The 11,090-nt window shown below is 66.4% G+C and overlaps 1 protein-coding gene across 1 annotated transcript in view; it reads left to right on the top strand.

Moving 5' to 3' along the window:
- MAP3K6 (mitogen-activated protein kinase kinase kinase 6) overlaps positions 1-11,090 on the top strand; it is a 15,985-nt gene that overhangs the window by 1,883 nt on the left and 3,012 nt on the right. The window contains exons 2-26 of the mRNA XM_019547861.1: positions 84-275; positions 1,162-1,185; positions 1,893-2,080; positions 2,742-2,910; positions 3,212-3,318; positions 3,635-3,805; positions 4,091-4,203; positions 4,667-4,826; positions 4,970-5,120; positions 5,271-5,378; positions 5,451-5,500; positions 5,736-5,831; positions 5,967-6,051; positions 6,167-6,300; positions 7,229-7,356; positions 7,834-7,970; positions 8,149-8,254; positions 8,426-8,583; positions 8,732-8,921; positions 8,999-9,152; positions 9,756-9,927; positions 10,054-10,239; positions 10,367-10,472; positions 10,646-10,871; positions 10,993-11,088. Coding sequence (XP_019403406.1) covers positions 84-275; positions 1,162-1,185; positions 1,893-2,080; positions 2,742-2,910; positions 3,212-3,318; positions 3,635-3,805; positions 4,091-4,203; positions 4,667-4,826; positions 4,970-5,120; positions 5,271-5,378; positions 5,451-5,500; positions 5,736-5,831; positions 5,967-6,051; positions 6,167-6,300; positions 7,229-7,356; positions 7,834-7,970; positions 8,149-8,254; positions 8,426-8,583; positions 8,732-8,921; positions 8,999-9,152; positions 9,756-9,927; positions 10,054-10,239; positions 10,367-10,472; positions 10,646-10,871; positions 10,993-11,088 — 3,407 coding nt within the window. The remainder of the gene's footprint in view (positions 1-83; positions 276-1,161; positions 1,186-1,892; positions 2,081-2,741; positions 2,911-3,211; positions 3,319-3,634; positions 3,806-4,090; positions 4,204-4,666; positions 4,827-4,969; positions 5,121-5,270; positions 5,379-5,450; positions 5,501-5,735; positions 5,832-5,966; positions 6,052-6,166; positions 6,301-7,228; positions 7,357-7,833; positions 7,971-8,148; positions 8,255-8,425; positions 8,584-8,731; positions 8,922-8,998; positions 9,153-9,755; positions 9,928-10,053; positions 10,240-10,366; positions 10,473-10,645; positions 10,872-10,992; positions 11,089-11,090) is intronic.

Raw genomic sequence — 11,090 nt, forward strand, 5'->3', positions numbered from 1 at the left:
CCGGCCGCCGGCTCTGCAGGAGCGCGCGGGGGTCCCGTGGCTCCGAGCCCGGCCAGAGCCCCTGGGGTCGTCTGCGACCCCAGCCGGCGCCTCCTTCCCGGGCCCGGGCGCGACGGTCCCCCTGCTTCCCCGCAGATGTGGCCGTGGTGGAGGTGAGCAGCTCCCAGTGCCAGCCCTCGCTCTTCTACCACCTGGGCGTGCGCGAGAGCTTCAGCATGACCAACAACATCCTGCTGTGCTGCCACACCGACCTGCCCGACCTGCAGGCCCTCCGGGTGAGCGGGCCGAGGGGCGTCTCTGGGCCGGCGAGCCCCAGCGGGTGGGGAGCTGCGGGGGCAGGTGGTCCCTGCTAGGCTGCTGTCTTCCTGCCTTTGCTGGGCCAAGACTCGTCCCCACCCCATGCCTCAGTTTCCCCACCAGAGGCGGCACCCGTTTGCCTGCCTTACAAGGCGAGGTCTCTCACTGGGAAGCACCGTGCCAGAGCTCAGACCCGCAAGCTTGGAGCAGGGCCTGGGCCATCTCCGGGCACGGGCAGGGGTCCCATGTAATCCTCTGTCTCCCGTGACAAGGAAGCACCTCGAGTCTGGGGTGCTTCTCACCAGGGCCCTGTGGTGCTGGGCACCCTACAGTGAGCGGTGCATGGAAGTCCGCGCCCCCACAAGCCTGCGATTGAAATAACGGGGTGGAGGAGGAATCGGCTCTCCTTTGTGCAAGGAAACTGAGGCATGGAGAGGCTTGGGGCCTCACCCACAGGCAGGCAGGGAGCTGGGGGCCCTGGTGCAAACAGCTGAGCTGGGTGGAGGCTTTCCACAGGCGGTGCAAGTGCAGCTCGGACCTCCCTGCAGCGTGCCCCGCACCCGGGGACCCCCAGCTAATGCAGCCTTAACAGTCTGGCTTGTCCCCCTCCTGCAGTAAGGACCCCGCAGCCGTTTAACGCTCTCTGCCAGCCCCGGCTTGGCACCGAGCCTGCCCGGGGCCTGAAAGCCTGCACAGAGGTTGTCGGGGAAGGGACATGAGTGGCCCCGCGTGGCTCCCTGCAGCGGGCATCCCGGTGCCTGGGCACGGCGCGGAGGAGCGGGTGCTGAGACGGGCTGGTTGTCCCTGGCCGCGATGCCCCGTGCGGGTCCGTGCTCAGCTCAGCGCGCCGCTCTGTCTCCGCAGGAGGACATCTGCCAGAAGACCTCCGTGAGTCTCCTTCGCTGCTCCGGACCTGCCTCTTCCTCTTGATTCATTTCCAGCCCCTCCTGGCCCGGCTCACCTGGGGTGATTCCCCTCCTGGCATCTGCCAGCAGCTGGGCTGAAGCTGGCACGCACATACACACGTGTGCGCACACGTGCATGCAGGCATACATTTGAACACATGCACGCCCACATGCACGCACATTTACACGTATGTATGCATATACACGTATGCACACACACGGCTGTGCAGGAAGTGTCCCAGCCTCCGTCTGCTCTATCCCTTGCCCACACGCTGCCACATCCTCTCGCTGGCAGCTACGCAGTCTGCTCCCCGCTAGCTGCCCACCGCAGTCCTGTCCCCTGTCCCCCCCCCAGGGGCTGCACGGAGGGGAGGGGTCAAGGCACCCCTGGCTGTCTTGCTTTTGATACAAAAGGGGTGTTGACTCTGAACCCTAACGATGGCCCCGTTCCATGCAAGGTGGTTAAAGCTCTCCGTGCTGCAGAAGTTGCATGAACAGAGCTCCTGCTTCTCCAGAGCTGGGCAGAGATCCAGCAGCGGGTGTGTGGGTGAGCGGGAAGGGGGAGCCCATGCTGCTCTGCTCCGTGGACAAACAGGTTCTTTGCCCTTGGGGATGTCAAAACGCGAAGCGAAGGCTGGGGGAGGAGGGGCTGGGGAATCGCCCTGACCCTTGCCTCGCTCCCTCCGCCAGGACTGCTGCAGCAGCTACACGCTCATTGCCTACGTGGTGACTGCCCAGAACAAGGTCCTGTGCTGTGACGCCAGCGCCATGAAGTGCCTGACCGAGCTCTTCCAGCCCAGCTTCGACATGGAGGCCTTCTTCACCCCGCTGGCGGTGCGCTTGGCCAAGCTGCTGGAGGCCACCCCCACCAACTCCTGGTACGGCTGTGCGTGCCGGGCACGGCCCCTGCGCCAGCCCCGGGAGGCAGCTCCCAAGGCTTGTGCTGGCACCACTGCAGCTCTGCCCCCAGCACGGGACCTGGCAGTGCTTTGTCCCCATCTCCTGATCGAGGCCCTGAGCAGCTGAGCTGACCCCCTCCCCCCCGCACGGCTTCGGTCTTTGCAGCTGTCTCATCCCCTTTCCAGGGGTGGGGAGAGGCAGGAAGGCAAAGTGCCGAGCAGGCTTCAGCAGGGCAGACCGCAGCTTCCTGCCGGCTACGGGGGGGGGGTAGAAACAATGGGCCCAGCCCTGGCCACTCCCTGCTGGGGGAGAGGGAAGGCGGGGGGGCTCCTGCAAGAAAGGCCTAGGGCTGGGGGGCTCTGACCCCACATCACTGTCAGACCAGACCAGGGTCTTCTGCATGCAAGCCCAGCTCTGTCATGGGTCTATTGGCACCCCGCTGGGCCCTCTGCCTGAACCCCTGGGGTCCGGGCTTGCACCCTTTGGATGCTTGGCCCTGCCTGTCGGTATGGGAGTGCAGGGGTGGGGGGTATCCCTCACGCCCTGCGATGGGGGCTTGTCCCTGGGGTTCGCCAGTGCCACAGTCCCAGGGAGCAGTCTCCCCCCTGGCTCAGGGGTGCTCCTCTCCTTGCTCGGCAGCGAGTACCTCCGGGAGACCCTCCGCCGGGACATCCGCCATGCCCGGGAGCAGTACCGGGGCGAGCAGCTGCGCCAGGAGCTGGGCCGTATCCAGCAGCGCCTGGACAGCGTCGAGTTCCTCAGCCTCGACATCATTGTGAACCTCCTCCTGTCCTACCGCGACGTCCAGGTGCCGCCGGGTCGGGGGGTCCCACGTGCGTCCCCGAGAAGGGGGAGCCCGGGTGCAGCTGCCTCGGCCCCCCACCCCCCCCGGGAGGAGCTGGGATCTGTCTGGCTGCGACCCCGGATGGAGCTGTCTGTAGGGGCATCGCCCTGACAGAGCGGTCCCGGTGTGCCTGGGGGGCATGGAGCTAGCTGCGGGGCAGGGGCTAACCCAGCAGCAGACCTCTCTGGCTGGCGTGGCTGCCCTCTTAGCTGGGGGCGGAAGGGTCTCTGGAGCGGCCCACCAGCTCCCTGTGGCCCCCGCACAGGACTACGACGCCATCATCTCGCTGGTGGAGACTCTCCGTGCCCTGCCTACCTGCGACGTGGCCGAGCAGCACAACATCCACTTCCATTACGCCTTCGCCCTCAACAGGTGAGCAGGCCCTGCCAGTGCCAAGTGCCCCCTCGCCGGAGCCCGTGGGCACCAGTGGCACTGGCGACTCCTGCCAGGGGGGCTCGGGCAGGGGCGGACATGCCTGTCTGTGCGTCCTGGGCTGCACGCAGAGGTTTGAAGCCGCGGGGTAGACTTGGCCCGAGCTGCAGAGAGGAGTGGGGGTACTTAGCATGGGGTGCCGTATGCAATGCCAGAGGGTGGGATTTAGACACTGCTTCTCCCTGCTCCCTCCTCTGGGACCCATTGCCTGGAGGTGCCCGGGGCATCCTCGGCTCACTGTGTGCCCCCTGTGCAGACGAAACCAGCCTGGGGACCGGGAGAAGGCGCTGACCGTGCTGCTGCCGGTGGTGGAGCAGCGGGAAGGCGTGGCACCCGACCTGTACTGCATGTGTGGCCGCGTCTACAAGGACATGTTCATCAGCTCCAACTTCACGGACACCGCCAAGAGGGACCGGGCCTTGTACTGGTGAGATCTGGGGGCAGGCGCTGGGCACCGCTGCACGAAGACCGAGGGCGCCAATGCAAGCCCCTGCCGAGTTGCACGGGGCTCGGGCTCTCTGGGCACCAAACCCCGGGAGGCTGATAACCTTGCAGTTTCATATCTGTTGCCCCTCCTTGGGGCATTTGGGGGGAATGCCCGTGGCCCCATGCGCCTGTCACACCACACCCCCGAGCAGCCGCCCGGTGACAGCAGGGCCTGGGGGCCTGTCGAGTGACTCGCGGCGTCTCCCTGTGGCCACCGCCGCCCCAGGTACAGCAAAGCCTTTGACACAGAACCCAGCCTCCACGCTGGGCTCAACGCCGCTGTCCTTCTCGTGGCTGCTGGGCACGAATTCGAGACCTCCCTGCAGCTCCGGCAAATAGGTGAGCAGCCCCTTTCCCCCCTGGCCCCATGTCTCGAGGCCCAAAAGAGGGGGTGAGATGGGGGGAGGGGTCTGCCAACTTCTCTGTCTGCAGCAGATGAGCCTCTGGGGTGGGGAAGGGGTCCTTGGGGGTTGCAGGGGAGGAAGTGTGTCCTCTCTGTCCTGGGCTCTCCCAGCGAACCGAGTGGGGGGACGCTGCATCTGCTAGAGGTAGGGAGTGGTCTCAGCCCTGGGTTGGGCCTAGCGTGCAGTGTCCCCGGTGCAAAAGATGCCCTGGGGGGCCCTGGCAAGGTTGGGATGGGCTGCAGGGCCGGTGTCGCTTGCAAGTCGAGGGCCGTCCTGGACACGCGTGCTGCCCTGGGGGTTGGGGAAGAGTGTGTGCTCGGCACAAGCCGCGGGGCAGTGGGGTGGGCAGGGGGACCCCATGGCCATGCCTCTGCCCTCCCTCCCCTCCTCCCTGCCAGGCATGAAGCTGAGCTGCCTTCAGGGCCGCAAGGGCAGCCTGGAGAAGATGGAGTATTACTGGGACGTGGGCTTCTACCTGGGCACTGCCATCCTGGCCAACAACCTGCCCAAGGTCACCCAGGCCTCCGAGAAGCTCTACAAGCTCCACGCCCCTGTCTGGTGGGTGGCAGACCTGCCTGAGGGACCCCCGCACATCCCGACATGGGCAGGGGAGGCTGCGGTCCCGCTCGGGCATCCCTCAAGCAGCCTCTCTCATGGGGGACCAGGTTGGCCCAGAGACCCTGCTCACCCTCTCCCTACAGGTACCTGGTCTCCGTCATGGAGACCTTCCTGATTTACAAGCACTTCAAGAAGCGCCTGGCAGACACGTCCCCCAGGCAGGCCCTGGCAGACTTCTGGCTGGGCTTCCTGCTGGCATCGTCCCAGCCCTTCGCCCCCACGGACAGCTGCCCGGTGAGGGGCCCACGCGTGCGGTTTGCTGGTCTTCTCTGTGGGGTCACCTGCACCAGGGGTCCTTGCTGGGGGGAGATGAACGAGGCTCCCCTTCCCCTGCCCCACAGCCTGCAGGGTCCAGTCCATCAGCTGCCCCTCCGTCTCCTCCAGGCGCTGATCCTAGAGCCGGCCCAGGTCCTGCAACCGGCCCAGCTGACCGTGCGTGAGGACCAGGCCGAGTGCTCCCTGATGCTCCGCCACGTCTGCCCCACGGAGGAGGTGAGAACCCTGCCCCGCCTGGGTCCGCGGGCTCCCCAGCCTGTGCCCCATGCGGTTTTTGTTTCCCCCCAGACAGGGGTTTCCAGCTGGACCTTCCCGGCTGCCTCCATCCGCGGGGCCAGGTGAGGCGTTTACCCCTTGCTTCGCCTCTCAGCAAGGTCTCGGGCTCAGCCGCATCCGGTTGACACCCCCCCGGTGCCCTGGCTGAGCCGGCAGTGACCACAGCCTGTCCCTTGGGGGTACTGGAGGTACTGGCAGTGCAGGGAGCGGGGTGAGGGCATGTGGCCCCTACCCAGGGGCACCAGCCCAGCTCTTTTGGGGCATCTGGGAAGCCTCACTGTTGGGCACCTCCTCCAGCATCTCCAAGTGGGACGAACGCTGCTTCTTCCTGTACGTGCTGCCCGCGGCCGAGGACTTCCAGCTGTGCTTCCCCACCGAGCACCACTGCCGCTGGTGAGCTGGGCGGGCGTGGGGCAGGGCAGGGTGGTGGCTGCGCCTGGGTGCTCCCCCAGCCCAGCCCCACGCAGCCTGTCACGGCGCCTCCCCCCCGCGGAGGCCGCATCCGAGCCACATCCCATGCGGCGGCAGGTTCTGCGAGCTGGTCGGTTCCATCGTGGCGGCGCAGGTGGGGTCCGCCGAGGAGGCATGCAGCAGCACCAGCGAGGTCTTGGAGGTGGGTGCCCACAGCAGCTGGGCAAGCTGCTTTGGTGGGCACCGGGAGCTCTGGCTGCCCACCCAGGCTGCCAGGGCAGGGTCTGGGGTCCACAACCTGGCTCTGGCCCCTGCAGTACGACTACGAGTACACGGAGACGGGCGACCGGGTGGTCCTGGGCAAGGGCACCTACGGCATCGTCTATGCTGGGCGCGACCTCAGCAACCAGGTGCGCATCGCCATCAAGGAGATCCCGGAGCGGGACGGCAGGTAGGGCCGGGCTGGATGGCAGATGGGGGCTGGAGGCTGGGAGCGGGGTGGGAGTGGGGTGTGAGCAGGCCGGGGCTGCATGAGACTCCCTGAGGTCCCTTCCAACCCTGCTTTTCTCTGATTTTATGACTCCCCACAAATGCGCCAATACTGTTGCAGAACAGGCCAGCAGCGCCTAGGTTGCGCTAACAGGAGTGTCGCCTGGAAGTCGAGGGCCGTGATTCTTGTGCGCTGTTCAGCACTAGTGAGGCCTCCCCTGGAGTCAGAGGATTGTAGAAATGAGGGTTGAAGGGCCCTCAGGAGGTCACAACTAGTCCAACCCCTGCTCCAAGCAGGACCAGCCCCAACTACATCATCCCAGCCAGGGCTTTGTTCAGCCGGGTCGTCAGACCCCCAGGGATGGAGACTCCACCACCTCTGGCTATCCTGTTGCAGTGTTTTACTGCCCTCCTAGTGATAAAGTTTCACCTCATATCTAAATAGAGCCCTCTGTCCGGTCTTGGACCCCAGACATCAAAGATGTAGACAAAAGAGTCCAACAGAGAGCACCAAAAATAATCAGGCCTGGGAGATGAGACTGAGGAGGACAGGCTGGTGAGGAGCGAGGGTTGCCTAGCCCAGAGAGGAGACGTGTGAGCAGGGATTTGGTCACCGTCTTCAAATACCTGAAAGGTGGTGACAGAAGGGACTGAGAGGAGGTTTTCTCGGTGCCCACAGAGGACAGGACTAAGCAATGGCCTCAAGCTGCATCAGGAGAAGCTGGGGATGGTTTAGTCAGGGTGGAGCCTGCCTTGAGCAGGGGTTGGGCTAGATGTTGCCCCTTCCAGCTGCCTCCTATGAGCTGCAGCTGGGGGCCCTGCCACGGTCCAGGACCCTCACCGCCAGGGAGGGACAGGCCAGGTATAACCCCCTCCTGCCCACGGCCTAGATACTCGCAGCCGCTGCACGAGGAGATCGCCCTGCACAAGCGCCTGAGGCATAAGAACATCGTCCAGTACTTGGGCTCCATCAGCCAGGACGGCTTCATCAAGATCTTCATGGAGGAGGTGCCAGGAGGTGGGTGCAGCTGGGACCCCCTTTCTGGGCCAGTGGGGACTGAACCCAGCGTCCTCGTGGCTCTTGGGACAGGGTGCGAGGCGGTGCACCGGGGCCCAGCTGGCCTCACTTCTCCCGCTGTCCCAGGGCCGCGGGGGCTGTGCATTGCCTGTCCATGCCCTGGGGCCGTTCCCCTCCTGCTCCCACTCTGGAGAAGCCCCAGACGTTGCAGATGGGTGTGGACCGGGGGCCTTTGCCTTCCTTCTGCCCGGCATCCCTTGAGTGCGTTGCCTGTTTACAGAAGCAGGACGCTGGCTGCCGTAGTTCCCCTGCGCGACCCGTGGCAGGGTCGGGCACAGTGCCCGGTGCTGTGTCGGGGGCGACCAGCAGTTTTACTGAGAGATCAGACGACGGGTTTGTCTGGGACGGTTTGGATGGGGCCCGACTAGACGTGACCTCCGAAGACGCCCTCCAGCCCCCCGTCTCTGTGATCCGCAGGGAGCCTCTCGTCCTTGCTGTGCTCCAAGTGGGGCCCTCTGAAGGACAACGAGCCCACCATCGTCTACTACACCCGGCAGATCCTGGAGGGGCTGCGCTACCTGCACGACAACCAGATCGTCCACCGCGACATCAAAGTGAGCCAGGCTGGTGGAGCCTGGGCCCTGCCAGCCCCTCCGGGGATCGGGGCCCTGGGGCCAAGTGGACCCACACGCCCAGCCCTGCTGTGGACCGAGGGAGCCGAAGGGACCGTCCCTGGCGCCTTCGGCCAGCAGAGCTGGCTCCGGGAGAGAGCGACCCTGTCCCTTCCGGCAGGGCGACAACGTCCTCATCAACACGTACAGCGGGGTGCTCAAGATCTCCGACTTCGGCACCTGCAAGCGGCTGGCTGGGATCAGCCCCAGCACCGAGACCTTCACAGGTGAGGTCCTCATCTCAGGGTCATCCCTCTTCCTGGGAGGAGGAGAGCGGACGGGCAGGACCCTCCTGCCCCTGTGTCGGGGTGAGGGAAGGAGCCGGTGCTGCCAGGATCGGGGCCGTCCGGCTCCTCGGGGCCAGCTTCTCCTGGTCACTCTCTGGTGCCTGCCCCCAGGCACCCTGCAGTACATGGCCCCCGAGGTCATCGACCAGGGCCCGCGGGGCTACGGGAAGCCGGCAGACATCTGGTCCCTGGGCTGCACCCTCATCGAGATGGCTACGGGCAAGCCCCCCTTCTACGAGCTGGAGAGCCCCCAGGCTGCCATGTTCAAGGTACCCACCGCGGAGAGGGTATCTGGACCGGTCAAGCACAGGGTGGACAGCGAGGCGGGGCTGGCCTGGACCCAGCCTGTGCAACGGGGATGCAGAAGAGACTGATGAGCCAGGAGCTTCCCCCTCCACCCCATCTCCTCCCGCCCAGGTGGGGATGTTCAAGGTGCACCCCACGGTGCCGGACTCCATGTCAGAAGAAGCCAAGGCCTTCATCCTCGCCTGCTTCGAGGTGGAGCCAGACAGGCGGTCCACAGCTGCGGCCCTGCTGCTGCAGCCCTTCCTGGCGCCCTCCAGCCGAAAGAAAGCCAGGAGCCCCGGCGCGCCGGCCGAGGGGGCAGGTGAGCTGTGGGGCGGGCATGGGGGGAAGGGGACGGAGGGCCGGGGCAGCAGGGTAACCAGGCCTGTCTTCCCGCAGGCGACTCCCCGATCCTGGCGCGCCGTGGAGAGGCTGCTGGCATCCCCAGGAGCGTCTCCTCATCCTTGCAGGTCCCCAGGGCAGGTGCCAAGGTGGACAGCAGACCCGTGGCTCGCTGCACCAGTGAGATGACCCTGAGACGCGGCTGCCGCGGGTACTGCCGCCTTTTGAGGGGGAGGGGGTAGCTCCTGGGCACCCATGAACATGCCCCTTGGCCCTGGTGTCCTACCCTGCCTTAGCCTGCGGGCACGGTCTGTGCAACTCGGTCCCTGCTGCGGAAGGGGTGGGTGCGGGTCCCGTGCCCCGTGCCCCCTGGCAGGGCCAGCACCGGTGCCAGGGGCCGGCGAGAAGGGAGGGGGTGACCCCTGGCGGTGACAGCCTGCCCGTGCACCGGGCTTTATGTAACCGGGTCCCACCTCTCCGTGGGCGCAGCTCCGGGCGCTTGGAGGGGATGCAACGCAGAGCCTGCGCCTGGAGCGCACAGCCCGGCCGTCTGCAGCCCCCCATAGATGCTTTCGAGGCTTTCCTTGGTACTGAAGTGCCAGCAAGGAAAGCGCACCCCCCAAGCCTTTGCCAGGGCCCGGCCAGGGGTCTGCATCTCCCCTGCATCACCCACCATGCTGGGAGCCCCCTGGGCTGTAGCTGGGGGAGCTCTGGCTTTAGCAAGGGGTTGGGGGTGCCTCCTCCAGCTCCTTGCCCCCCACCTGCCCCATGCCCAGGCATTGCTGCACCCCCCGCCACTCCCTTGCCTCCCCAGGGCACCTGAGGAGTCATCCAGCCCCGATTTCAGCATCTCGTCGTCCTCCGTGGAGGAAAGCAGTGGGCTCTTCCTGCTGCGGAAGGACAGCGAGCGCAGAGCCACCCTGCACCGCATCCTCACCGAGGAGCTGCCCACCCTTGTGGCCACCCTGCAAGAGACCCAGGCACAGGCCCGTACCAGTCCCCGGCCCTGCCACTCCCTGGGCAAACTCGGGCAGGGCCTGGCATCTAGCCCAGGTGATTTGGGGGCCTCAGTGCTCTCCCGAGCTGCGGCTGAAGCTTGCTTTCCCCTGCAGAGCACGAAGGGAGCTTGGCTGGAGCAAGACCACATCGCCCAGCTGGTGTCCTGCCTTGGGGGCTTCATCCGCTCCCCCAGCCCCCAGCAGCTGGAGCAAGACCTGCGGGCGCTGCAAGGCCAGCTGCAGGCAAGCGGCCGGAGCCTCCGCCATGCCCAGCCTCTGCTCTTTGGCTTCCAGGAGGCGGTGAGTGCCCCAGGCTGGGCTCTGCCCCCACCCACATCGCACCCAGGGGGCAGGGGGTCTTGGAGGGTGGGGTGGGGTGGCAGAGACCGCCCCCTGCCCACGCCCCATCTACCCCCAACTCCTGCAGGTGAAGCGGGTCCTGCGGCTGCACCAGATCAAGCCGCACTGGATGTTCGCGCTGGACAACCTCATGGGACAGGCGGTGCAGGCGGCACTGACCCTGATCCTGACAGGTGGGCCGGGGCAGGCGTGGGGGGCCATGCTCTGGGATGCCCTTGGCTCAGCTGGGAGCTGGGGGGCGGGTCGGAGGAGGCAGCATCCTTAGCTGAGCTGCAGCTGGGACGTCGGCATGCTTCGGGGGCTGCGCTGCTGGACCCCCCTCGCCATGTCTCTTGGGTGCCTCTAGAGCTTGGCTTGGCAGCCGGGGTGCAGGGCAAAAAGGACCTCGAAGAAGCAAGCAATGAGGAGGAGGAGGAGGAAGAGCAAGAGGAGGCCAAGAGCCAGCCAGCCGTGACAGGCAGCGAGGAGGCTCTGAGGCCGGGTGGCGATGCCAGCCCTGGTGCCCAAACCAACCCGCCAGGCACCTCCCTGCTCCTGGCAGAGCTCAGCCACCTCCGCGTGGAGACGGGCAGGTGAGGCCAGCACACGGGAGCATGAGGCTGCCCACGCCGGGTGCTGCACGGCTCTGCCCAGCCGTCGAGGGCAGGGAGCGGCCAGCCCCCGGCCCCCAGCCTCATGGCTTATCCCCCCCAGGCTGCTGCAGGAGCTGGTGCAGAAGGAGCAGGAGTGGCAGGAGCTGGTGAGGAGGGCACTGCGGGCGGCCCAGCAGGACGTCAGCACCGGGCGGAGGT

This window comes from Crocodylus porosus, unplaced genomic scaffold, assembly GCF_001723895.1.
Source record: "Crocodylus porosus isolate Cpor-Errol unplaced genomic scaffold, CroPor_comp1, whole genome shotgun sequence".
NCBI lineage: Eukaryota > Metazoa > Chordata > Crocodylia > Crocodylidae > Crocodylus > Crocodylus porosus.